Below are 27,320 nucleotides of genomic sequence, written 5' to 3'. Positions count from 1 at the left end.
CAGGTGCCATTGGGAGTCTATGTGAACCCAGAGCCCTGATAACCGATAACCACGTTTCCATCTACCCTTGTCCAGGTGCTCCGGGACAAGTTCCGGGACTTTGCCCGGGAGACCGGGGCGATTGGGCAGGAGCGGGTGGACAACGTGAATGCCATCATTGAGCGGCTCATCGACGCGGGCCACTCCGAGGCAGCCACCATCGCCGAGTGGAAGGACGGGCTGAACGAGATGTGGGCGGACCTGCTAGAGCTCATCGACACGCGCATGCAGTTGCTGGCCGCCTCCTATGACCTGCAGCGCTACTTCTACACCGGTTCCGAGATCCTGGGCCTCATTGGCGAGAAGCACCGCGAGCTGCCCGAGGATGTGGGGCTGGATGCCAGCACCGCGGAGTCCTTCCACCGCACGCACACTGCCTTTGAGCGGGAGCTCCACCTGCTGGGGGAGCAGGTGCCTCTGGTCCCCAGCTGTCCCTCCACCTTGCCCCTGACTAGCATCCCTGGGACCCTGTAGTGTCAGGTCCGCTCCTGGCTTCTAGAGAGGAAATCTCTGGAACAGGCACTCCTTAGAGAGGCAACAGCTCCAGGCAGGAAGGCAGGGAGCAGAGGCTTTCAAATGTTCTTTAGCTTTAGAACTATTTCCCTGGTGGCTCAGATGGTGAAGAGTCTGCCTGCAATGTGGGAGACCTGGGCTTGATCCCTGGGTCAGGAAGATCTCCTAGAGAAGGGAATGGTTACCCACTCTAGTATTCTTGCCTGGAGAACCCCATGGACAGAGAGCCTGTCGGGCTACAGTCCATGGGGTCGCAATGAGTCGGACATGACTGAGCGGCTAACACTTTCACTTTAAATGGAGCCTTTCCCAAAACCCAATGCACAATACCTTAAAATGCAATTTATCTGGTTGTCAGAGTGTTACAGAATCATTAGTGAGTCCACATGTAGCGCTTTTCTAGCACCAGGTACTGTTCTAAGCAATACACTCAGCCACACTCTGAGGAAGGGAGTAATGTCTTCTGCCTTTTCTAGATAAGGAAAGCAAGGCATAGAAGGGTAATTAAGTTGCCTGGAAACATGCAGCTAAGCAGGATTCAGATCCTGGCAGTCTGGCTGTAGACTTTGAACCCTTAGCCATGGGGCTGTTCAGCCTTTCCAAGTGGGAGCTAGAGGGGGGCCCAAGATCAGCCTAGACTCCCCCCTCCCATCATGGGGTGCCCCCTAAGGCACTACTATAGGCCCATAAGATTCTGCAGAGTCCAGAGTGGTGAAAAGGTTGATGGGGGGCTAGGTCACTTTGGGGGTGCTCACCGGGCTTCCAGAGGAACAGGGAGAGCTGGGCTCACTTGCAGTCTTGCACTGATGCAGTGGGATTTCAGGAAAAGCACCAAAGTATTAATAGGTGGGACCCCTGGGTCACCAAGAAGGGGACAGCCTAGGGATTTGTCATCCAGCTGGAGATGCCTTGGGGATGCCAGAGCCCTTGAGGCAGGTACTGCCCCACCAGGGTCTCGGGAGTGAGGCTTCACTGCCCTGGGGCCCGCCTCGAACAGGGAATGGCATCATGAAGAACGATCTGGAACAGGGAGTCGAGAGACGCCTCCAGTCCCAGCTGTGCCCTCTCCAAGCATGCATGACCTCAGGCCAGTCATGAGCCTCCCTGAAGCTCAGTTTCCTTGTTTCAGAAACAGGGATAAGAACAGTACCTCTTTGATGAGATTGTTATAGACAGAGAGAGTCATAAAAGGTGCTTAGAGCAGTGCCCGGTATATAATTACTCTCATAATCACACATCAAAGGGCACAGAGCCCCTCTCACTCCCAAATCCTCATCAGAACCCAAGGGGCGCTTTGGGTCAGCAGAGGTGCCAAAGCAGGGAGCCTTCTCTCCAGCACCCAAGAAGTGGGGAGCCTCCAGCACCGTCCTCAGGAGGGAGACCCAGAGGAAGCAGACACTCTCATCCATCCTAGGCCCAAGACGTGTCGGCCTGGGAAACAACAGTCAGTTTTGCCCCATCACAGGTACAGCAGTTCCAGGATGTGGCCGCCCGCCTGCAGACAGCGTATGCTGGGGAGAAGGCAGACATCATCCAGAACAAGGAGCAGGAAGTGTCTGCCGCGTGGCAGGCGCTGCTCGACGCCTGTGCCGGGCGCCGCACCCAGCTGGTGGACACGGCAGACAAATTCCGCTTCTTCAGCATGGCCCGAGACCTCCTCTCCTGGATGGAGAGCATCGTCCGGCAGATCGAGACCCAGGAGAAGCCCCGGTGAGAGCAGCATCCCCACCCGTGGACGAGGACCGGGATGCCAGCCCGTCCTGGAGGGGTCTCCCAGACTGTGGGCACGCAGGAATCCCCAAGGGGCACCTGAGGCTGGGTCCAGGCAGAATCTTAGTGGCTTAGCTGCTACTAGGAGGACTGACCATTGCAGAGTAAAGAGAATCCTGAGAGTGCTGAGAAACACATCTGTCATTCAGATTCTATCATGGGGCACAAGTGGCCACGGTTGTCAGTAAAAATAAATAGTTTATGCATCAAAAGCTGGGCAGGTCCAGAAGTGGTCACTCTCCTCCTAGCACGGGCTTTTGGGGACCTTGTCCCTAAAACTTGGGAAAGGAGCTCATTGCCTATGAGAGATAGAAGCAGGTATGTGGGCAGGTGGCCAGGATCGGAACTCACTACACACTTTGTGCCCATCTCTGGCCCTCTGCCTCTAGGGCGCCTGTCCTGGTGGTCAAATTTTTATATTTAACGTCTTGACTGAGCTTATAATTCACATGCCACGGCCTCCAGCCGCTTAGAGCGCGCCGTTCACTGCTTGTTTCGCACGGTCACAATTGGATGACCAGCGCCCCTGTATAAGTTTAGGACATTTCCATCACCTGAAAAAGAAGCCCGGTACCCCTTAGCAGTCATCACCCCACTCCTATCTCTTCGCAGCCCTTGGCACCCTCTAATCAGCTTTGTGTATCTAAATTTACCTATTGGACACTTTCCACATGAGTACGATCATAGAATGTGTCGTCCTCTGGGACTGGCTTCTTTCACTGTCCAGTCTTTCCAAGGTCCATCTACGTAGCATATATCAGTACTTCATTCCTCTTTATTGCCAAGTGTAACATTTCTGTGTGTGTGTGTGTGTGTGTGTGTGTGTGTGTGTGTGGTTGCTGCACCCCTGCCCGTGTCCTGACCACTGGCCGAGGGAGGCCACTAGGGCATCAGTGTTCCTGCTGGACCGGGCAGCTGGCAGGACTTCCTGGTTGTCCAGAGAGAGAGGAGGGAGTGGGGTCAGACTCCCAGGCGGATGGGGGCCCCCCTCTCTGATTGGGACTTGATGTCAAGTGGCCAGAGTCACCCCAAGTCTCCCTTTTCACCAAACTCCCAACCCTGCCCCTCAGGGACGTCTCCTCGGTGGAACTCCTCATGAAGTATCACCAGGGCATCCACGCAGAGATAGAGACCCGCAGCAAGAACTTCAGCACCTGCCTGGAGCTCGGCGAGTCCCTCCTGCAGAGGCAGCACCAGGCCTCAGAGGAGGTGGGCCAGCGGGACGGACACGCGTCCTCTCCTGTTCTCGCCTCCACTCCTGCCAGGCCAGACAGCTTCCTGGGAGGGAGCCTGTGGGCCATGGAGGCTCATCTTTCTTTCATCCCAGGAGCACTGGGGCTCTGTGCCGCCCCAGGGATTTACAGCCTCACCAAACCCATTCAAGGAGCTGGCTGCTTCAAAGGGCTAGTGGGCTCATAACCCTCCTAAACCCTCTCGTGTGCATGCGTTGGGCTTGGCAATCCCTGCTTCCTGGGTGAGACACATTTAACCCCAGAGAGGTTAAGTAACCTGGCCAAGGCTGCTCAGCTGGCAGGGCCAAGACTTGACGCCAGGGCTGTGTGACCAAGGCCAGCCGGCTTTGCAGGGCCCTTCCACACACCGCCTCCCACAGCGGGGGGAAGGGTTGCCAAAGCCTGAGCTGCCTTCCCTTTCTTCCCGCAGATCAGGGAGAAGCGGGAGCAGGTGGTGTCCAGGAGGGAGGAGATGCAGGAGAAGTGGGAGGCCCGCTGGGAGCGGCTCCGCATGTGTGAGTGAAGCCTGGGAGCCAGGCAATTGGGGAGGGGTGGGTGTGGATGCAGGGAGGGGTGATGACACAAGGCGGTGGAGGAGACGAGGCCCCCAACACACACAACACCACTCACCAGCAGAACTCAGGGCCGGGAGCCTCAGGGGTTGCGGGGAGGAGGTTCACGGAGAAAACCCAGCAGACACGGTGCTGGAAGCCCACCTCTGACAGCCAGCACCCACTCCCTGTCTACCCTCTGCCCCCACCCCCGCCTCCTGCTGGACTGGTGTCCCCATACAGCTGTGGCCTCTCCCGGGGTCAGGCTAAGGCTCTAGTGCATCCCAGCTGTTTGACCTGTGGTGTGTGCTGCACAGAAGGGGTTCTGTCCTCCGCGGCTGGAGACCGGAGGGGTGGGGAGAGCCCACCACTCGGGTGGAGGCTGCACAAAGACCTGGACCCTCCCATGGCTGCTTGTGCGCGTCTGTGAGTGAGTGAGACAGCCTGGGAAGACAGCCCGGTCCGCCCGCCCGTTGGCTGCACGTCTGTCTGTGAGCGGACCTCCCCTAGGCCCCCTAGGTCCAGGGGGCGCTCACAGACCCCAGGCCTTGTTGTCTCGGCAGTGCTGGAAGTGTGTCAGTTCTTCCGGGACGCCTCCGTGGCTGAAGCATGGCTGATCGCCCAGGAGCCCTACCTGGCCAGCCGGGACTATGGACACACGGTGGACAGTGTGGAAAAGCTCATCAAGAGGCATGAGGCTTTTGAGAAATCTGCAGCCAGCTGGGAAGGCCGCTTCGCTGCCCTAGAAAAGCCCACCACGGTGAGCTGGCAAGGGGTGGCCCAGAGCAGTGGACAGCCTTGGGGGTCCCTCCAGCCAAGAGTTCTTAGGCGGTTTTGGGGGACCTGTGGGCAATGTAAAAGGCTGACCAAGTGGGGAGAGCGGGAAGGAAACAGGAGTGGGAGGAAGGATGGACTTTTGAAGGCAAGAGACAAGGGGAGCTGATTCTGGAAGGAACGAACATCAGATATGTTGGGTACAGGGAGCCTCTTTCGGGGAAGGCTGTCAGAGCAGGCTCCCCTCGTGGCTGCTCTGACTCCTTGGCCTTTCCCTTCCCTAGCTTGAGCTCAAAGAGCGCCAGACCCCAGAGAGAACCGAGGAGGAGCCTGGGTGAGTATGGGGAGGACTGGCTGGAGCACTCTGCTGAGGGGGGGCGAGGGGGAGGGGAAGGACGATGCTTCTACTCGAAACAGGCCCCTGACATTTTGACACACCATATGTGACCTCTCACACCTGGGCCATTGGTCAGAGAAATCCAGAGTGTCTGGAGCTTAAAGGTGGAAAAGAGACTTCATTTCCCCCCAGTCCTGGGTGTCCTGGAGTCCTCATGGGGAAGGATGGGAGGCGGGCCATGGCTGCTGCACCGTCGCCCCCTGTTCTGGGAACCAGCTGAACATGTGTCCCAGAGGCCGGGCTGCCTGGAACCAGCCTTTTCTGAAGCATCTGCCTTCACTTTGCAGATTGTGGAGCTGCAGACTTGGCTTGTGTTTTTTGGGGAGGAGGTTGGAAGCCAGGCCTTGGAGATGGGCTCCGGCCTCCAGCCTCGTTTCTGAAGTGGGACATTGTTTTCCGTAGGCTTCAAGAGGAGGAAGGCGAGACAGCAGGGGAGGCTCCCCGAGGTCCCCACCAAGCCACCACTGAGAGAACATCCCCGGTCAGTTCCCTGTCCCGTTTGTCTAGTTCCTGGGATTCATTGCTGCCAGAGACCCATCGTCCCGACTAGGCTCTGCGGGGGCAGAAGGCCAGGATGGGTACACCCCCACCCCCAGAATCCTTCCACCACTTTTCCTTTTTTACTTAGCTTAATTTCTAGAATAATTCCCCTCCTCCCCTCAATCAAGAAGAAACTGACATGCCAGCCCACTGACATGACTCTCTTAGTTTGGTTTTATGTGGTCTAATAAATTTTGTTATATAAACACATCCCCATCTCCATCAGGGGGAACAGTTTATACAGCAGGGATGATCCCCTTTTATACACTGTCCTTTCCCCCCTGACATTGTCCCTAACTCAGTACCCCCTGCACACGCACACATCCACATACACACATACTCACAAATGGGCCGTGTGGTTTCCCTGCCCCAACCGTGGCATTTAGGGGAGTGAAGTGGACACGTTCACCCTCTAGTAGACTCCTTTCACTGAAACAGAGGCCCCTCCCCACTTTGCATCTTCCTGGCCTGATGCCCATGGGTCAGTGAGCTGGAGACAGAGATGATTCTGAGGCAAGAATAGACTTGAGGGAGCCCTTCAGGAGGAAAAGAGAGCCCCGGGGATTCTGCCTCAGAGGTCTCCAACTTGTAGAAGGGAGGATGGAGAGGAGGGGGGTACCCAAGGCCCAGATGTCTCCAGGGCCTTGCCTGGCAGATCCTTTAGCTGAAAGGACCCGGAAAGTCTATGCAGGAAGTCTGGGAGGCTCTGACCCCGATTTTGGGGAAATGTCCTGGGAGCCGCTGACTGAGAAGAAAGCAAGAACCCAGCATGTGCCTTGCATGGCTTTGCCACTGCGCGTCCACCACCTGTGCAGGTACCCAGTTAAGCTTGCCTGAACTTTTAGGAGTTCTTGGTGGAAATTTCTGGTATGACATCAACCCCAGAAAAATGCATTTCCTGTGCAGAATCCCTGTCAGATCTAGATTTCGGCCCTTCCCACACTTCTGAGACACACACACACACACGCACACACACACACACACACAACACAGACACATACTCTGAGCTGCCTCCAGCCCCACCAGAGGCCTCCCTTTCTGAGCTGCACCAGCCCATCATGTCCAGCAGAGGGCACTCCTGAACGCCCTCTGGAGGGTCTCTCCCAGGAGTTCCCTCTGAAGATCCCCTTGTGGCAGTGTGGGGGTCTCCGGTGAACTTCGCCCTGGCCCCTCCTTTCCCAGAGACAGCCTCACTGGAAGGAGAGAGAACTCTGGTGGGGGCTGGCACGGACTGCGGACCCTGGGGCTGTGACTGTTCCTGCCACCCGCGCTTCAGCTGTGCGTCCCTGTGTGTCTGCGTGCGGTGGTGTCCCAGGTCTGCGGGTTCCTTTGTGACCGCCTGAGCGATCCATCCATTGTCTGTGTCGTGTACGTCTGTGCAAATGTAATTACATGTGCATCAGAGCCACCTCCATCCAACACCTGAATGCCGCTGGATTTGGGGGGAATAAAACCTGCTTGGACCTGAGTGTCTCTCTGGAAGGAGGAGTGAGCCCACTTGAGACCCTTCCCAGAGAGCCAGCCGCCCTGCCAGGTGGGGCAAGTGGCCTGTGCACGGTACCAGGAGGAGACCAGATGGCAAGTCAATGAACACCAGGCCCAAGGCCTCATGCAAACAGATTTCCTGCCGCCTCTCCTTTCTGAGCCCTTTGTTGAGTTTTCATGAGGATCCACAGAACTCCAAGGGGCAGAGTGGGATACCCCTTTGTTCTTTGATATGAGAAGAGTGGAGAAAGAGTCCCATGCAGGTTGGAAAACCTTTCCAGAAGCTGCAGGCCTCTCCCAGGAAGGCTGGCAGCAGGAAGGTCTGCTGAGCCTTCTCTTGGGCTAGGCTGGGTGCTCGTGCTGTCCTGTGTCTGCAGTCTGGTGTCAGTGCCCTGTGGGACAGATCCCTGCTGTGTGTGGTCTGGTGTCGGTGCCCCGTGGGACAGATCCCTGCTCTGTGTGGTCTGGTGTCAGTGCCCCGTGGGATAGATGTGTGCACTGTGGCTCCCTGTGAAACCCATCACTAGTGCATGCCAGCTTCCTGCTTGGGGGAGCAGACCAGGCGCCTGAACCCCTGTCCGGACTGCTGCACAGCCCACAGTGACCACCCTGCCAGCCCTACCTGCTCCTCCTTTCCCGGGTGTGTGCACACACACATACGCACAGGCAGGGGCTGGAACGCTATTCCACGCATTCGGTTTTTTCCTCAAGCATATCATTATCATACAATCCATCGCCTCCATCACCTCCTAGCTTTCCATGTTAGAGCATGTTCCGATTTAAAAAAAAAAATCCATTCTACAGGTAAGTATGCAGGAGTGCGTGAGATTAAGAAGAAACAAGTTTTCACAAATGGCAAAATTCCTGGAGTGAGATTTTGGAAGTCTAGATGTTGGGTTCCAGTCCTTCATGTAGAAATGTCATGAGAGATTTTAGACAAACGTCCTAATCCTCCTGGGTCTCCTTGCCCTTTATAGATCTCTCTCTGCAGGATTACAGAAAGTCCAGAACGTTCCTGAATGTGAACCATATACCTAAATAAAGGGAGGGTTGGGAGAGAAGGGTTTCTCCATTTTCGTGGTGTTCTCAGCTCTGAGGAACCTGGTTCAGTGGTCAGGTGCCAGCTGGCGTGAGGCTGGAGATGGGAAGAGATGGCAAAGGGCTAGGGTGATTTCCTTGGTTGCCTAGGGAAGAGAGGAAGGCAGGGTTGAACTTCTGCTTCTGCCAAGGCCAGGAGGTGGACTGAAGGGCTACCCTGAAGGTGGCCCTGGGGTAGCAGAGGGGGGCCTGGCAGCAGGCTGAGCCTCCCCCCTCCACACCCTCCACCTTATGTGTCTCCCCTTCACCCTGGGTGCGGCTCTGGGGAGGGCTTGGAGGTCCCGCTAAGCACCCTCATCTGCTCGGCTCTGGCTGCCTTGGAATCCTCAGTGTAACATTTGTGGTGAGATGCAGAGGTTGATTTATGGAGAAGAAATGGTATTGCAGAGGATCCGAGCCAACCCAGGCTTGGGGGCCCCCAGCCCCGGGGGCCTCTTCTGTGCCCTGTGCCTGCTCTAGGAACTCTCCCAGTGGAGCTGCTGTAACGATGAGCGAGAACCCTGAAAAGGGTTGGTGCTTCTAGTGGGCTGCCACAGCAAGAAAGAATCTGCCTTCGGGGTTCACTGTTTTGGGGCAAATGTGCCCTGTCTTACTCTGAGCCCCAAGGATGGATTCCTCTGTGGTGCAGGGACTCTGGGGCCAGGCATCTCAAAAAGCAACTGCCTGGATGCGTTTCATTGTCAGGCCTTCATCAGGTTGTCAGGGAAAACTCTCTTAGCCAAGCACAGCTCACAGACATCACTCTTCCCCATGACCTTCCAAGTCTGCCTGCAGCTGGCTTCCCTGAGGGAAGACTTGCCAACTCATCTGGGATGAATAGGAGGGTCCAGACCCCCAGGTCCCTTGTCTGTCCCTTCCAGAGCCTTGGAGGTTGATGTGGCTTCAGGCAAGTTACCAGCACTTTCGAACATGAGGGATGGTGTCCCAGGACTGAGTGGGCACTGGATTGCAGCTGCTCACCTTTCAGCCAGTGCCTGGTGGCTCCAGCTGCTGTCCACACCTTAGCAATACCCACCCACCGCACCCCCCACCCCCAATCCCCAGCTCCAGCCTCCGCAGCAGGCAGCCTAGAGCTTTAATCAGCTGCCAGAGGCCAGACTCTGACGTCCTTGGAGGGAAGGGATGTGGGTGTGGACGCAGCAGCTGTGCTGCTTCTTGCCTGAGCAAGCTCTCTCCATCCTTTCTACCGGATTGTTTCTCCCCTCCCACTCCGAGGCCGAGCTGAGCTGCTGGTTCAGGCGTTTTTGCAGCGAAGGTAAATGGTGTGTTTGTCCATAATGAGCAGACCCGGTCGGGAAAGAACATCAGTTTTCCCACGAACCTGGGTGTGTCTGTCTCCCCAGAATGCCTGAATCAGCGCGGCAGGGCTGTGTCTGCCTACAGCCTGGCACCACGCCCTGGCACTCTGGGGAAACTGGCTCTAGGCTCTTTCTGGACATCTGTCCGAGGCTGGGTGTGCCCCACTCTCTATGCTGAGGTTGGGCGTGATCTTCCCAACCCTGCTGCTCAAAGGCAACCAACCCCTAGGTTTGTCTGCCAGTCCATGTTTCAGAGCATCCCAGATCTCGATAGACCCAGCATGGGACTCAGTTAACACTGAAGGCATCTCAGAAATGGGGTTGGAAGTTGCCAACTAGACCGCTGGGTGTCAGATCCAGATGGGGGAGTCAGTGTCTTCCTTTTGGTTTGAATGCCTGGCTCAGAGACATCAAGCAGCTTCCAGTTCCTCGTGGCAGGGACCTGAAGAGCCCACACTGGTGATAGAAATGGTGAAGACAGCCCCTGAGGAAGCCTCATTCTTTCCCCTAGGATGGTCATGGGGGAGACCTTCCCTGTCCAAGGGGACCCTGCACACTGCCCTCCCTCCCCCTCACTTCACCTGGTAGCCTTCTGCTCTGCATCCCTCCCTTGTCTTCCCTGGTTTCCAGTGACTGGACTCTCACCACAGTCCTTCATCTCTTAGTTCAGTTCAGTTGCTCAGTCGTGTCCGACTCTTTGCGACCCCATGGACTGCAGCACGCCAGGCCTCCCTGTCCATCACCAACTCCCAGAGTTCACTCAGACTCCTGTCCATGGAGTCGGTGATGCCATCCAACCATCTCATTCATCTCTTAAACATCCTCCAGAAGAATTCTAACAGTCGGCCCCCAGGGCACAGGGCTGAGCCACTCTGCTGCCCTTCCCACTCTTCATGAGAGCTTCTCCCCTCGGCCCCCAACCTGGAGGACTCCCCACCTGGCCGGCCTCAGCTCTTCCCGCGTGTTTCCCTCGTTTAGAAACAACTCTGTTCTCTCTTCCGGCATTTGTCTCTGCTCACCCTCTGTTCCCATCTCTCTGGCTGCCCTCAACTCTTCTCTTGCAAACAAGTGTCTTTTGAACAGCCTTCCCAGCCCGTCTGCTGAGAGCCTTCTCACCCAGACAATGAAAGCCCAGACCACAGACATTTAGGGAAGGAAGAAGTTCTCGGCTGCAGAAGTGGCCAACTTCCCCTCCCTGTCGTCTCGCGGGGCTATTTGGTTGCCTGAGGTATTCAAGCCTAGGTCTTGTGTGGCCCCCAGCCCCTCTTCTGGTCCTTTTTGGCATGGCTGTGACACAGTTCCGCTGCCTCAGCTCGTCAGCCACGCATCTTCTGTAAGCCAGACTCCCCTTTAGACCATGAACCCCGTTGGATAGCCCCTTTTTCCCAAGCAGTAGTGCCTCCCAGTCTCTTGCAGCAGGACTTAGTGGGAAGAGCTCAGGGTTTGGGACCAGACCACTGCATCCTCAGCTTTCACTCAGTAGTCGTGTGACTCTGGGCCCGTTACTCATTCTCCCTGGCCCTCAGTTTCCCTCGTCTATGAAACAGGCGTACTGACGCCCACCTCTCAGAAAGGGTGAGGACAGCAAAAGAGAATATAGGTAGAATGCCCAGCAGGCGACTGTCTTCATTTTCCCTTCACTCTTTTCTCCATCTCTCACCACAGTCCTTCATTTCCTAAACGTCCCCCATAAGAATTTTAACATTCGTTGCCAAAACCCTCCCAAACCAGCCTTCCGGCAGCGCCCCTCCCCGGAGACCCCCTACACACACTCAAGGCGCAGTTCTTGCTGTGAGGTAGGTGGGCAAGACCTCTCACAACTAAGGTCCAATAGTATTTGTTTGGGATGCATCCCCATACCCCGTTTCTCATTTACCAGCATTTCCTTCAGAGAGAAGTTCACATGCGTTTCCTTGCTTGTTCATATATCTGGGATCACTGAGCATCTTCTAGAACGTCTCAGAGACCCTGTGGCCACACCGCAGGTGGTTCTTCTCCCTGGCTGGAGAGTTGGTTGTCTGTGTGCGGGCCCCTTATGCCACCTGCTGGCTAGGTCTGGAACTACACCTTCAGCCCCTTTATTCCACGTAAGAAATGGACCCATCCTGTCCCCCTCCTTTTCACCTTCTTGAAAGTCCTCTGGGGAGGAGACATCTGCCTGCTTTCCCCTGCCCAAGTCAGCTTCCTAGCAAGGCAGGACCCTACAAAGTCAAGCGTACAAGACTCTGCAAAGACTCTGAGGTGGCCACGCCCTGCCCGTCAGGAGCTCAGGCCTCTCCTTGTCTGATTACAGTTCTGTGAGGTCCTAAAAGGCTCTCCTGTCTGTGCCCTTTCCTCCCCTGATGGTCCCACAGCAGCCAATACTGCCTGTCCCCTACCCTACTCCAGCAGCCAGCACACACACCTAGCTCAGATGAACCCTACCCACCCACCTCAGATGCACCCCACACACCCATCCACGAGTCCCCTGGGCCCCCAAACCAGGGAACAGAAGCTCCAGGCTTATTCCAGGCGCCATCTCAGGCCCTTCTCTCTCCTGCTCTTACTCCCACTCATGGTCTAAACTCCCCATCCATTCTGACCCGACACCCAGAGTTTCTCCCAAGTGGCTGGATCCTCCTTTTTTCAGAGTGTCCCCAGCTCCTCTGGGCTACCCCTCAGGTGGAATCTATGCATCCTCCTGCTGACCGAAGGGCTGGAGCAGCACGCCTGCCTTCTGCCACGTATCACGGAGGATAGAAGGGAGTCAGATTGTCTCAGCTATCCAGGGCCTTGGAATAGAGCCTGCCTGTCCCTACAGCACACAAGTAGCCGACCCCCTCCTGGTGTCTGCTGTCCTCTGCCTGCAGAATCCGTATCAGAGTGCAATATGGTTCCTGGGACAGCAGAAGTGCCTGCCCTGCTCTCTTAGAAGCTGGCACAGAACATATTCACCCCTGGAGACTATAAAAGGAGGACCCTTTTGCCCAAGCCATGCCCCTGTCTTTCTCCTGTGTCCCTTCCCCCAGCCCAGGAGGGAGAGAAGCCCCGGGTCTGAAAGGAGCAGCTGCCACCAGACCCCTCCGCCTCCACCCTCAATCTTGGCTCTCTCCTCCTCAGGCCTTAGCCTTCAGGGTAGAGAGGCGAGGATGTGTTTTAAATTGTCTCCATGTGAACAGTCAAGGAAACAGAAGAAATCTTTGCGTACATCGGAAAACCCCTATTTTCCAAAGCCCACCCACGACCTGGCTGCTTAACTTTTGATCACACTGGCCATGGGCTCTGACTGTCCCTGCCAGGGAATGTGGATCAGGCACCCATCAGGAGGAAATACACGAAAGGTGAAATTAAGTCGGGAGGCAGTCCTGGAAAAATGTGTGTTTTCAGAGGAGACTTCCCAAAAGGAAAGGAGCATGGAAATGAAAGTATAGGAAGAGAATGTGGACACAGAAGCCTGTAGTAAAACCAGTCCCAGGAGGGCAGAGGCTGAGTGAGGGGGTGAACAAGGCCGAGAGGTTCTGCTGGGTTTCCCTCCCAACATCTGCCAGGGCATCTTCCATGACCCACCAGGGAGTCCGGAGACCCTGGCCCATTGCCAGGAGGAGCAGAAGGGCCAGCTGGGGAGAGAGGATGAAGGGCTTCACTACCTCCCCAACCTCTATGCCTGAGTCAGAGGGTTGGCCTGACTGGGTGCACAGAACCCAGGCTCCCAGACTCAACCTGCCACTCCTGCCCTTCCTCCCTGCTGGAGGATGGTCCAGGCAAGGCCTTAGGGCCTCCAGATCCTTGTGGTCAATTCTGACTCATTGCCAACACTCAAACATATAAATCCTGCAAGATGCATAAAGATGGGTGTGGCCCAGCCACAACTCTCCAGAGGCTCTCTAAGACAAGGAAAAGATAAGAACCCTAAGGACGTGATAAAAAGTCAGGCCTGCCCAATTCTTCAGTGCATACTCTTAACTGGAAATGAAAGCTGTATGACCCTGGGTAAGTCACTTAACCTCTGAGCTCAGACTGTCTCATAGATTGAAGGTTTTAGACTAGAGTAGTGATTTTCAACCTTTTCCAGCCATATTATTCCTTTCTTTAAATGGGATCTTAGGGAACCCCAGATTAGTTTGTTGACTAGTCCTAATTTAGAAAAAGTTTAGTCGCTCAGTCGTGTCCGACTCTTTGCAACCCCATGGACTGCAGCCTACCAGGCTCCTCTGTCCACGGGATTTTCCAGGCAAGAGTACTGGAGTGGGTTGCCATTTCCCTCTCCAGAGAATCTTCCCGAGCCAGGGATCAAACCCGGGTGTCCCACATTGTAGGCAGACGCTTTACCGTCTGAGCCACAAGGGAAGTCGTTTAGTCCTAATTTAGGGGATGCAAACATGACCAGCTTTACCTTTCTTCCAACCACTGCCGTCAAACATCTCCACTGAACCTCCGCTTCCCATTCCTTAGTGCCAGCTCTGGCAGACATTGATCGTTTTTAACTGTTAAAAAGTCCAATCAGTCTCTTTCAGTTTGAAGCTTTGATCTGATGTCCAGAATGGTACCCAACTCCTCTCATTCTCCATTTCTCTATTTTGGATTTGATCCAAGTTCTGAAGGACCCACAGTGGGAAACATAGTGTCTGCTCTTTCCTGGCTCCTCCCCAGCACTCTCCTGGGCCTCCATCTTCAGCTGGGACAGAGTAGAAAAGAGGGCAGTGTCTCCTTACTGCCTGAGGTGGTTCTAGTCCTCCTGGGCTTTCAATGGCCTTGGTCCCCACCTGCTTGGGGACTACAAGACCCTTCCCACCTGGTGCTGTAAGGTCCTCAGCAATCAGGCCTTTGAGGCAGAGTTCTGGACAGATGTCTCCAGCTAGGCTGCCTTCCTGGGTGCTTATTTGGCACATAGGAGACCCACCCATTCCTGTCCCAGCTGGCATTCTTGCGCTGCACTCGAAAACAGACTGCCCCTTGTTCTCTCAGTCTGTCCTCTTCTCTCTCCTGCTGCAGTGGCACAAAAGTGGGTCAGCAAGGCTCTGCATAAGGAGGTACCCAGCCAGGGGACAAGAGTCTGCTTCCCCTTCTCACAGGCACCTGAATACAGCCCATGGTTCCACTAGAGGCCCCTCACTTGGCTTGGGTGGGAGCTGGGAGGATCCTGTCTTCCATTCAGTTCAGTTCAGTTCCTCAGTCGTATCTGACTCTTTGCAACACCATGAACTGCAGTACACCAGGCCTCCCTGTCCATCTCCAACTCCCAGAGTTCATTCAAACTCATGTCCATAGAGTCAGTGATGCCATCCAATCATCTCATCCTCTGTTGTCCCTTCTCCTCCTGCCTTCAATCTTTCCCAGCATCAGGGTCTTTTCAAATGAGTCAGTTCTTCCCATCAGGTGGCCAAAGTATTGGAGTTTCCACTTCAGCATTAGTCCTTCCAATGAATATTCAGGACTGATTTCTTTTAGGATGGACTGATTGAATCTCCTTGCTGTCCAAGGGACTCTCAAGAGTCTTCTCCAACACCATAGTTCTAGAGCATCAATTCTTCAGCGCTAAGCTTTCTTTATAGTCCAACTCTCACATCCATACATGACTACTGGAAAAACCATAGCTTTGACTAGACAGACATTTGTTGGCAAAGTAATGTCTCTGCTTTTTAATATGCTATCTAGGTTGGTCATAGCTTTTCTTCCAAGGAACAAGCATCTTTTAATTTCATAGCTGCAGTCACCATCTGCAGTGATTTTGGAGCCCCCCAAAATAAAGTCTGTCACTGTTTCCCCATCTATTTGCCATGAAGTGATTGGACCAGATGCCATAATCTTAGTTTTATGCCTTCCATGGAGAGGTGCAAGGAGGCAAAAGCCACAGCCTTTCCCTGGGGCATTGACTCCTTAGGTGGTGATTCTTCATCAGCACACTTGAGCGCATGAAAAGCTTGTTAAGAAATACCAATGCGCAGACCCCACTCCAAGCTAGTTAATTCAGCATCCTGAGGATGGGTCCTGCGCATATTTTGTTAAAGCTCTAGAGGTGATTGTAAAAGGCAGCCAGGGTTAGGAACCACTGCCCTCCTCCGGCAAAGCCCTGCCAAATGAAGGGGGCAGGACCAGTTATTCCCCCCATGAGTTGGGAGGGTCTGGGTTTCCCTGGTGGCTCAGTGTAAAAGAACCCACCTGCCAATGCAGGAGACATGGGTTCAAATCCTGGGTCGGGAAGATCCCCTGGAGATGGAAATGGCAACCCACTCCAGTATTCTTGCCTGGGAAACCCCATGGACAGAGGAGCTTGGTGGGCTGCAGTCCACGGGGTCGCAAGAGTCAGACACGACTTAGTGACAAAACACTAACCTGTAGACTTAGGGCCTGGTGCCCAGACACAAGTTGAAGGTAACAAACAAGTTCTCATCAACTTCCCTGGTGGCTCAGATGGTAAAGAATCTGCCTGCAATGTGAGAGACCCGGGTTCTACCCATGAGTTGGGAAGATCTCCTGGAGAAGGAAATGGCAATTCCTTCAATATTCTTGCCTGGATTCTCCAGTATTCTTGCCTGAGAGAATTCCATGGACAGAGGAGCCTGGCAGGCTACGGTCGCAAAGAGTCAGACACGATTGAGCGACTAATACTTGAGAGTCGTACAACATCCTAGTACAAATGTTTTTTTCTTCTATCTTAGCAGCAGAGCCCTTTCGTCATTTGAAATCTGACTTTGAAATCTTGTCAGAGCTCAGGTCTAACTCAGTCAGAGTTGGAGCCTCCGACAGGAAGCCAGGGTGGGCACCTGCAGCTGGGCAACAAGCAGGGTCAGAAATCCCCTGGCCCAGCCCCTTCAGCTCACTCTAAGGACCTTCTGCTCCTATTGAGGTTGGAGAAGGAGGGAGTTTGGGGAAGCAGGCCAGGTGGACACCCACAGCAGGTTGGGGAAGGGCCAGGGTGGGTCAGGGAGGGCAAAGAGAGAGGAACCAGACTCGGGTGAGGCCTGCTGACCTCCCCTGTTCAGCCGAGAGTGGCCGCCCGGGTCTGGGCCCTCAGCAAGGTGCGCTCTTCCCATATGCCCTGGAGCAGGGGGAAGAAGAGAGGCCATGGCCCCAGGACTTGCAGCCGCCACCCCCACCAGGGCCCCACGAGGACGGGCAGGAGGAGAAATCCAGCACAGATGAGAGGCCCGCCACAGAGCCCCTCTTCAAGGTCCTGGACACACCGCTGAGCGAGGGCGATGAGCCTACAACGCTGCCGGCCCAGCGGGACCGCGGGCACAGCGTGCAGATGGAAGGCTTCCTGGGCCGGAAGCACGACTTGGAGGGGCCCAACAAGAAGGCCTCCAACAGGTGTGTCGGGGAGGGGCCGTGGGGCCACAGGATGCGCAGGGCTATCCGAGCAGTCTGTGGGTGAGGAGGCCCTCTGCCTCTACTCTGAGAGTTCCTGGGTGCCTTCTGAGCCAACTCTGGGGGGCTACTTGGCATGGTGGGAAAGCCTGTCTTCAGCTGTGGGCCTGAGTTCAAATCCTATGACCTCATACTAGTTACTCAGCCTCTCATTTGTAACATGGGGATGGTGGGGGCAGCCTGGTGCAGAGCAGGAGAACACTAGCTGGTACTATGCCAGGGCAGGGTAACAGGTAGGTCTTGGCACTAACAAGACCTACCTGTCCTTGATCCAGTCCCCCTTTTTACCCAGTCTGGGCCTCAGTTTCCCCAGCCATAAAATAGGGAAGGAGAAAGAGCTGACCTATATGCCATCTGGAGGGCCCTCCTAGGAATGATATGACCCTGAGGAACTCATTCAGAGGCAGTCGTGTCCTTGAGTGTGGTCTACTCGGGGGATGCCGCGACTCAGAGTCTCTAGAGGCCTCTGCCTTCAGGCAGCGGTCCAGGGTCTCAGAGAAACAGGGCAGTGTCAAGAGGTTGAAGCCAGCTCTATTCCCAGGGCCAGCTGGCAACATACAGAGAGCCTGGCTTGGAGGACACACCAAAGTTATTTCAAATTCCAAAAATGAATTTGGGGCCCGACCACCCTGAAGAGGTTTATTGCTTTATATGGAGGGGCTGCAGGAGAGGGGAAACTAACATGTATAAAGTACCTACTATGCGGCAGGCATTATGTCAGGACTGACAAAGTTTTCACAACCACCCTGTGATATTGAGGTTTCATTTTCCAGATGGGGGAAACCATCTCAAAGAGGTTGTCCTTTGTCCAAGGCAGGATTTTACTCCTCCTTAGCAACTGCCTTACTTGGGCTACCAGCTCAGAGAAGTTGATGAGGGCCAGGTCTGAGCAGAGGATCCCTGAGCTGGTATCGGAAATCTGGGCTTTGTGGAATGGCTCTGCAGCTAGCTTTGAACGGGTCGAGTTCTCTCTTTGACCTTCCAGTCCTTCTTCCCTATGTGCTCTGCTAGTGCTCCACCTTTCTGCCCTCAAAAAGGAGTGGGGGAGGGGGTGGTGAGGAAGAGGAGGAAGACGCGCTTAACGCTTCTCATTGTCCAAGGACAACGTGCTCTGTATTTGTCAAAGAAGGAGCTCAGGTGAACTCCTTTATGAGCTCACTTGTTGGTTGTTCTCACCAAGCCTCCCATTTGAGTTGAGCATTGATTTGCGCAAATACGTTCCTTTCAAAAAGAGCTAGCACAGTATACCAGGCATTTATCATCAATAAAACAAAATACTCCTACCACCAAAACAAAACCCTGCTCTGTTCATGTTACAGTTCTGTGGTGAGACTCATGGGCTGTAGTGAGACTCAAACCCACTCCAGTATTCTTGCCTGGAGAATCCCATGAACAGAGGAGCCTGGTGGGCTATACGGTTCATGGGGTCACAAGGAGTGACACGACTGAATGAGCACAAGCGCGAGTGAAACTCAGATATGCTGGTGGCTAGGAACGTGCTTTGGAAAGTTCTTTACACTGTTGGTCTGAGACTCAATAATTCTAGAAATATATCTCAAGGTAAGATCAGAGTTACAGGAAAGATTAAGGCATCAGGATGTGTTGTTGCTGTTGTTCTTTACAGTTGTGTCCAACTCTTTCTGTGACCCCATAGACTGGTATTTCCCAGGCGAGAATACTAGAGTGAGTTGCCATTTCCTTCTCTAGAGGATCTTCCCAACCCAGGGATTGAACCTGCATCTCTTTCATTGGCAGGCAGATTCTTCACCACTGAGCCATCAGTGGGAAGCCCCATAAGGATGTTTATCACATTGCTATTTCAATTGTGGGTAAATTTTCCAGTATTAAAAGGTCCACCAATATAGGGATTATTTTTATTTGTGATAAAATACCATTAGATCAGATCTGATCAGTCGCTCAGTCGTGTCTGACTCTTTGCGACCCCATGAATCACAGCACGCCAGGCCTCCCTGTCCATCACCAACTCCCGGAGTTCACCCAGACTCACGTCCATCGAGTCAGTGATGCCATCCAGCCATCTCATCCTCTGTCGTCCCCTTCTCCTCCTGCCCCCAATCCCTCCCAGCATCAGAGTCTTTTCCAATGAGTCAACTCTTCGCATGAGGTGGCCAAAGTACTGGACTTTCAGCTTTAGCATCATTCCTTCCAAAGAAATCCCAGGGCTGATCTCCTTCAGAATGGACTGGTTGGATCTCTTTGCAGTCCAAGGGACTCTCAAGAGTCTTCTCCAACACCACAGTTCAAAAGCATCAATTCTTTGGCGTTCAGCCTTCACAGTCCAACTCTCACATCCATACATGACCACAGGGAAAACCATAGCCTTGACTAGACGAACCTTTGTTGGCAAAGTAATGTCTTTGCTTTTGAATATGCTATCTAGGTTGGTCATAACTTTCCTTCCAAGATATCATATAGCTATTAAAATTATTTTCAAGAAACATTTGAGGATTCAAATATTTGAGGATGGGGAAATACTCATGACATAGTGTTAAACTTAAAAGTACAAAATAAAATTGAATATACAGTATAATCCAATTTTAGTTATATATGTGAATAGAAAATAAACCAGAAGGAAATACATAAAATGTTAACAATAGTAGACTTTGGTAGTAGAATTACATGCAGATGATTGGTTTTTTTTTTTTTTGGCCATGCCACATGGCATGTGGGATCTTAGTTCCCCCACCAGGGATCGAACCTGCACCCCTTGCATTGGAAGTGCCAAGTTTTAACCACTGGGCTGCTAGGGAAATCCCACATGCAGATTATTTTTAATTGCAATTTTTTTAGCCGTAAAAGGTATTACTATGGATCATGGTAAAGTTGGTGTAGTTAAAAATGGTAAAGCTGTGGGAACTGATTATAGAGATGCTGTATCAGGACTGTGGCAACCCTCTCCAGTATTCTTGCCTGGACAAACCTGTGGGCAGAGGAGCCTGGCGGGCTACCATCCATGTGATTGCAAAGAATCAGACGCGACTGAACAACTGAGCATGCAAGTGAGGACTGTAGGTGAGCTGCCTGTGTGTACCTTCACAGGTCCTGGAACAACCTGTACTGTGTGCTCAGGAATAGTGAGCTGGCCTTCTATAAGGATGCCAAGAATCTGGCCCTGGGGGTGCCCTACCACGGGGAGGAGCCCCTGGCCCTGAGACATGCCATCTGTGAGATTGCTGCCAACTACAAGAAGAAGAAGCATGTCTTCAAGCTGAGGTGAGGCCCTGCCTGTTCACCGCTCCTTCCCTAGTGGCTCGATCTGGCCTAAGTGGCCAATCCACTGTATGTGACCAGCTGCAGGCCTGAGGTGCCCCTCGGGGATTTTTCAAATAAGAGAGGCTGGTGGTCCTGATTTCCGCCTCTCTCAGAAAGCACTGTGCTGCCTCATAGGGTCCTGGTCATGGGAAAGCTCGGGGAGCTGGGGGGTCAGATCCGGAGGTGGCCACGGGGGAATCCCTTTGTCCTCCTAGGCTGAGCAACGGCAGCGAGTGGCTCTTCCACGGCAAGGATGAGGTAAGTGCAGGGCTGCCTGGCCCTGACCCCCGCCAAGGGGCAGTTGGGAGGGACCCGTGCCCCTTGGCCTCAAGGCTCCCTCAGAAGGGGTTGTCCTAGAGGCAGCCCGTCCTTTGGCGGTCCTGACCCTCCCGCCCTGCAGGAGGAGATGCTGTCCTGGCTGCAGGGCGTGAGCACGGCCATCAACGAGTCCCAGAGCATCCGCGTCAAGGCACAGAGCCTGCCCCTTCCCCCCATCACCGGCCCCGAGGCCAGCCTCGGCAAGAAGGACAAGGAGAAGAGATTCAGCTTCTTCCCCAAAAAGAAATAGCCTCTCGGGGGCCTGGCGAGTGAAGCTGGTGCGTCGTTGGGACGTGCGGGGACTAGTGCCTCCCTCCTCGGCCGGGCCTTCCTCCCGCCCACTGCCCGGCCGCTGCCGCTGCCTGCCGCCTGCCTGCTCTGAGCTGCCGGCCGGCCGGCCGGGCGCGGGCCCAGCTGCACTGCGATCGCTGCCTTCGCCCGCCCGCCTGGCCCGGCCCGGCCCACGCCTGCCTCCGCGCCCGCCGCCCTGGGGCCCCGCACACAGCGAGCGTAGGCTCCAGGGACAGGCCCCCAGCTCCGCGGGCCCTCGGGGCTTCTGACTCTGGGGGCAGGAAACGATTTTTGAGGCCCACACCCTCCTCTCCCGACCCTCCTTACGGGGCCGAGGGGAGCCAGTCCCCACCCCCCTATTCCCACACAAGCTGGAGAAGAAGGCTTGATGGGGGTTCTTCAGATGCTGAAAAGCGAAAGTGAAGTCGCTCAGTTGTACCCGACTCTTAGTGACCGCATGGACCGAAGCCTTCTCCGTCCATGGGATTTTCCAGGCAAGGGTACCGGAGTGGGTTGCCATTTCCTTCTCCAATGGATCTTCCTGCCCCAGGGATCGAACCTGGGTCTCCCGCATTGCGGGCAGGCGCTTTACCCTCTGAGCCAGCAGGGAAGATTCCTGAGATGCTGCCCACTCCCAAAGCAAGTGTTGCTTGGGGTCCGTCCCACACAGTCATAGCCAGGGGAAGGAAAAAGGTTCTTGGGAAGGCCCGACCTGCCCCCCATGAGGAGGGAGTCTCTGGGCCAGGGGCCAGGGGCCGCTGCCTCCCCACCTCAGGGGTCACTGCAGCCCCTCCTCCCACAAAAAGAGGGGGCACTGTCCAAAATCGATAGGTCCTAAGTGCGAAGGGCCTCCCGCCGCCTCCAGCACCCCCTTGCTGCCACTGGGCCAGGCGGTGGTTGGACCCTAAGCTCTCAAGCCGGCCCTCTTTTTTAAAACTACAGCTAGAGTTTAGGGCTCAGGCCAGAAGGAGGCAGATAAGACTTCCACACTGCCCCAGGCGCCACCTCTCCACCCTGGGGTCTGCCGCACTCCCAGTAGCTGCTAGACCAGCAGTACCCCACTCAGACCCCAGGTCCCGGAGGGAGACAGGGCAGGTCCCCATACGAGATGGACACCGCAGCACCTGCATTAGAGCATCCCAAAGCCAAATACTCCATGAGTCCTGGCTGCAGCTGGCACCACCTGAGGGTGCTGGCTGAACCGACAGCAAAGTTCATGACCTGTCACCCTGAGGTGGCAGATGCAGCCACACCTGGGTATTACAACCCATGTAACAACCCCAGGAGAGCTGGGACAAATGTTGGGGCCGGAGCCATTAAGATGTGGCAAGTACCCTCACACAGGTCCTCCTGAAGGGCCTGGCCAGAGTCAAGGGGCTACATGGGTATCTACCCCCCAATCCTGGGTACAGCCAAAAGGGGCCCTGCAACCTCTCTCCCCAGGGATAACCGTCCCTATGCTGCCAAAGTCAGACATCTGGAGGGAACAGACCACTGGTTCCACAGTATTCTTTCCACCACCCTCTGAAAGCAATACAGCTCCAGCCCAGCATCTTAACTTGGGTTAGGTCCAAAAGTTGAGTTGCAGGCAGCAGACACTCCCCTGGGCAGAGCAGAAAGGACCCTGGGACCTGCAGTTGCTGTTTCCATCACCTTCCCCATGGGAAGGAGCCTTAGACACGCTGAGACGACCCCCCAGAACTGGGTGAAGCTAAGACAGAAACCACAGGCATAAGCATCTGGAGTTATTAGGCCCTCCCAGGAGCCCTTAGTGCTCGAGATCAATTACTACTATGTCAAGGGAAGGCAACTTCAGCGGACAAGAACCACAGGAGGGAAGTTCTCTGATGGGGCCTGACACATGGTCCCACCTTGGGAGCCAGGGTCTTCATGTGTCCTCTGTCCACCTATCCCTGTGGCCCTCTGTGCATCCACAGGGAACCTAATCTATACCACTCGCCAACCTCTCTACACATAGGGGAAACCAAGGCAGGAGGCAATGAGGTAGTGATGCTCACCTGGCAATAACAAAGGCCTCAAGCGCACCTGAAGGCATGTCCTGCTCCAGGATAGCCTGTTCCTTGCTGAAGAGCAGGTGGTGGCAAGTCTCTATCAGCTGCCCCCATGGGCCAATCTGTGGGAGCCAAGACACTAGGGGCCACCCTCTGCCCTCCACATGTGCTTCTGAAGTGAGGAATTTCAGCAAGCAACTCCACAGTCCCAGGAATGAAGGGGCCTCAAGGAAAAGCTAGGATTTTGCCACCCCTGAGCCCCTGGACTGGGCAAGGGCAGCAACCAGCTGCATGTGACCCACCATCTACCGCCAACTTCCCATGCACCCTTCTCCCACATCACACAGGCCCCAAGACCCTTGACCAACTGGAATGAAACTGCAGGCACCCAGCTTTGGGACTCTGAGCCACATGGTGGGGGTTAAGCTCCTGGCACCCTGGCAAGTTTTTTTTTTCCTCCTTATATTTTCTACTTTGCAGTCTTTTAACAGTATCCCCAAACAGCTCCAGTCCACACCAGCATATCAGGCTTCCTCCCCAGGGCAGTTTAGAGGAAGCTCCTTCTGGGCATGGTCAGGTGGTCCTCCCACCCTCTCTTCTTCCCCTTTGTCCCCCTGGCCTCAGTAGACTGTGGCTGAGGGAGGTCAGGAGGGTCCTCGGGAGGCTCGGCTTCCCTGCCACCCCACCCCTCCTTCCTGCCTATCGGAGGGCACGTAGAGTCCCCAAGGGTGGCCCTGGATCTCCTTCCTCCCTTCAGTGGGAGGGGGCAGAGATCCAGAAGACCCCATGGCTCGGTCCCTTGGACAAGCAAGCTCAGGGAGGATGCAACGGAGGAGGCGGCGGCAGACGACTGCAACCCTGTTGGGCACAGACCTTGCAATCTGGGGCTGGCCCTGGGGCCGACCGGGTCTTGTCCTCCACCTGCTCAAATGTGCTTCCACGAACCAGAGGAAACCCATTTACTAGTTTTTCTAATAAATCAATAATGCTCCATAATTCTATTTGGCCTATATCCCTTTGAACTGGACCAAAGAGGGCTGGTTGAGTAAGCAAGGCGGGATCTGTGAACCCAGGACCACCATGGAGACAGAGGTACAGCCAGGCCATTGACTTGTCCCTGGAGTCTCATAGAAACAACTCCTGCCAGGACCCAAGTCCTGTGCTTCACTTGTGACCCTGAGAAAACACTTATTCATGCATTCAGCCATCTTGTGGGCCTGCTACAGGCCTTTCTGCGTGGAGCACGGGACAGAGATCTGAATATCAGAACCCACACGCCTGGGGTTCATTTCCAGGGTGAGTGTGCTTTAAGTCCCTTCAGTCATGTCTGACTTTTTGCAACCCTATGGACTATAGCCTGCCAGGCTCCTGTCCATGGGATTCTCCAGGCAAGAATACTGAAGTGGGTTGCCATGTCCTCCTCCAGGGGATCTTCCCGACCCAGGGATCAAACTTGCATCTCTTCTGTCTCCTGTATTAACAGGCGGGTTCTTTACCTCTTGCGCCACCTGGGAAGACCATCATCTCTGGAGAGGCAGTTTCAATTGGTCTGGGTGAATGAAACCTAGGCATTGGCATTTTTCAAAAAGTTCCCTCTCCAGTGATTCTAATGGGCAGCCAATAAGAAACACTGAGCTGGTTCAGGGTTCCCACATAACAACCTAGAGGGCTGTGTATGGATCTGCTGGGGAAAGTGTTCATTACTACCACCTCCCCCAAGCCTTACCCCTTGAAGAGTCTGAGTCAGAGTTTGAGAAGCAACAACTCATCCATCCCCTTCAATTTATAGAGGAAGGAAAAGCAAGAGTTTAGGTGACCCAGCCAGTTAAGTGCAGGGCTGGGTCTCCTAACTCTCACTCCAGTGTGTGACTTCTCTTTATAATCTGACTTGCCTGGTAGGAACCAGCATGCTCCTCGGCAACTGCGCAAGTGGCCACACACCATTCCAGGCAGCTGGTAGAACGTGGGCCAGACCGGCTCGGCTTCTGCCCAGGGAAGGCCTCCTCTTGCCTCTGATACTTGACCTCATTAGACTCAGCAGACTCATCTTTAGGCTGAGTCTATCCTCCTAGGTCAGAAGACCTGCAAGACAGCTCTCCCACCTGGCCCTACAGACCCAGTCCTCCCAGGCAGACAGGGTGAAACAAGGCTGGTCCACCAAGGGAAAGGGGCAGAACACCCAGTTAGAAATAGGGAGGCATTCTTACCCGTTGGGAATCAAAGACACTTTTGCAAATGAGATGAAAAATGAGGCTCCATCTCAGAAAACACACACTTGTACCCCTCACCTGACACTGCAAGCCACCTAAGATATTCCTAGGCCCTAAGTTTAGAATCCTCACCCCCCAGGATGCCTCTTGGGAACCTGAGAGGGAGAGAATAAAAGGCACCAGTCATGGAAACATCTGTCTGTTAGAAAAACATCCCACCCTCCACCTCACCCCTTTCAATCCAACTTTGGCTCTTGGGGAAAAGAGCTAAAGGCCGGCACAGTCACCACTAGACAGGACGCCAGGCTGTGGGTAGACAGAAGCCCGTGGGAGTAGAAATAACAGAGAACAAGCCCCCTCCTGCACATTCTGCTGCCCCAGCCTCCTCTACCAGGACCTGGGCCTTGTGGTTTGAGAGCATGGCTGCATATTAAGTACACGTGGAAGCAAAAAGCCCAAGTCCCACCTTCCCCTAAGACAGCCCTGGGCACAATCGACCCTTCCCAACCCAGCCAGACCCCAGGAAGGAGACCACACACAGGTTGGTTGGTCAGCAGTGGTTATTACACCATTGGCAAATAATGAAATGTGTACATTAGCAACAACCACAGGGCCAGCAAGACAACCCACAAAAGTACCTGAATAGAGGCCACGAGACTTTTCCTGGGAGGGGAGAAGCAACACACACACACACACACGCATACACGCACGTGTGCACGAGAACACTAACATACCACAGAATGGGAAGCAATAAATTATGGGCCTCGTGCCTGCCTGGATCCTAAGAAAAGGCACGGTTAAAGAGCAAAGCCTCCCCAGGCCAGCTTCCTGTGTGTCCCCTGGGTGGGCCCTGGGTCTGGCAGTGGCCAGGCAACGCTGGAGGCCTGAGCAGGGCTTGCTCTCCCTGGGAACAGATGAGCTTAAATATCTGGCGTCTTATCAGAACTATATACAAGAAAAGTGGCCACCCTGGCCTCACAGGGGAAAGGGGCTCATATGGGCCTGTGTCAAGTCGCCGGCAAGTCCCGGTCCATGGCAGGTGCTCTCCCAGGGGCGGCCTTTCTGAGGGCAGGGGAAGGGGGTCAAGTGAGGAAGGTGAGCCCAGCTGCGAGCATGAGGATGCCGTGGTTCCTCCCTCCCCCAGGACTCAGAGTCAACCTGTGGAGTTCAAGGCCTGGAATTTCTCCCTCAGGTCCCGCACTCTGCCCTGCTGGCTTCGGTCCGCTGGGTCCCTGGGACCCTCTTCCTTAGGCCGATACTCCGCAGACTCCTGCAACTCCTGGTCCTTCCCCATCTGGGCGGCTGCAGAGCCCAGTCCCTGCCCGCTGGCCGCCTCCAGCCCTGCGGCAGGGCCAGGCAGGGGCCCCTTCTCCATGACAATCATCCGCCGGTTGTCCTCCAGCGTGAGGTCTGCGGTGACATGCAGGGCCTCCCCTCTGTCGGGCTCGCTTGGGGGCGACTCCCCCAGAGGCTGGGGCTGGGCCGCCTCTGGGCTCACCGGGGCCCGCCTAGCCTTGAGGCTGCCGCAACGGCCCAACCTGCCGGAGGGAGCCAGCTGTGGCTCCCTCATGTTCTCCGGCAGCGAGCGGCTCCGGTTGACTGGCACTTTGCTGGGCCAGCCGCCCTTGGTCTGGAGCACCTCGTCCAGGGAGGCGTACTTGGAGCAGAGCTCTCGGACGTCAGGCCAGTTGAAGGTCTCAGTGTCAAAGGGGCTTCGAGGGCCATGCCAGGCTCCCGGTGGGGTGGTCCTTGGGCTGGTGGCCGAGGAGCTGAAGGAGACACGCTGTGGCGACATCTCCCTGGAAGAGCCAGGCCTGGGCAGTCTGCGCTCCTGGACCACGGACTGCTTGTGGTTGGAGAGAGGTGGCCCCAGCTTGCTCACACCTGTGGGAAGAGAGCAAGCCGCCTGAATCCCAGAGCAAGAGGACGTGAGGGCTCTCTGAACTGGCTACAGCAGCTCCCCTTCTGGGCAAGGGTGGTTGCTGGGGTTTGGGGTGTGATGAGAGAGAAATCCCTTTTACCATCTGCAGCCCCGTATCAAAGGGAAAATGAGAAGAAAGAAGAAAAGGCGGGGAAGAGGAGTCAGGAATCAAAAGGAGGAGACAACTCTCTCTTTTTTGCTCTCCTGGAAAAGAGACCCTGTGCCCTTGGGCTTTAAAGCAGCTCCAGGGC

The 27,320-nt window shown here is 54.9% G+C and overlaps 2 protein-coding genes across 8 annotated transcripts in view; one reads left to right on the top strand and one right to left on the bottom strand.

The window, feature by feature from the left end:
• Nucleotides 1–23,934, top strand: part of SPTB (spectrin beta, erythrocytic) — a 130,566-nt gene extending 106,632 nt beyond the window's left edge. Inside the window, exons 26-36 of the mRNA XM_061429134.1 lie at nucleotides 76–450; nucleotides 2,018–2,262; nucleotides 3,393–3,531; nucleotides 3,985–4,069; nucleotides 4,669–4,865; nucleotides 5,164–5,213; nucleotides 5,679–5,757; nucleotides 16,725–16,987; nucleotides 20,105–20,278; nucleotides 20,533–20,575; nucleotides 20,718–23,934. Of these exons, the coding sequence (XP_061285118.1) occupies nucleotides 76–450; nucleotides 2,018–2,262; nucleotides 3,393–3,531; nucleotides 3,985–4,069; nucleotides 4,669–4,865; nucleotides 5,164–5,213; nucleotides 5,679–5,757; nucleotides 16,725–16,987; nucleotides 20,105–20,278; nucleotides 20,533–20,575; nucleotides 20,718–20,885 (1,818 nt within the window). The 3' untranslated portion in view covers nucleotides 20,886–23,934. The remainder of the gene's footprint in view (nucleotides 1–75; nucleotides 451–2,017; nucleotides 2,263–3,392; nucleotides 3,532–3,984; nucleotides 4,070–4,668; nucleotides 4,866–5,163; nucleotides 5,214–5,678; nucleotides 5,758–16,724; nucleotides 16,988–20,104; nucleotides 20,279–20,532; nucleotides 20,576–20,717) is intronic.
• The window catches only part of PLEKHG3 (pleckstrin homology and RhoGEF domain containing G3), a 54,769-nt gene continuing 46,337 nt past the window's right edge, over nucleotides 18,889–27,320 (bottom strand). For all 7 annotated transcript variants that reach the window (XM_061429138.1, XM_061429137.1, XM_061429141.1 and 4 more), the window contains one exon: nucleotides 18,889–27,032. In XM_061429138.1, coding sequence (XP_061285122.1) covers nucleotides 26,302–27,032 — 731 coding nt within the window. In that variant the 3' untranslated portion in view covers nucleotides 18,889–26,301. The remainder of the gene's footprint in view (nucleotides 27,033–27,320) is intronic.

The sequence above is a fragment of the Bos javanicus genome, chromosome 10 (assembly GCF_032452875.1).
Source record: "Bos javanicus breed banteng chromosome 10, ARS-OSU_banteng_1.0, whole genome shotgun sequence".
In the NCBI taxonomy this organism is placed as follows: domain Eukaryota; kingdom Metazoa; phylum Chordata; class Mammalia; order Artiodactyla; family Bovidae; genus Bos; species Bos javanicus.
This window is presented reverse-complemented; position numbering and strand designations above follow the sequence as displayed.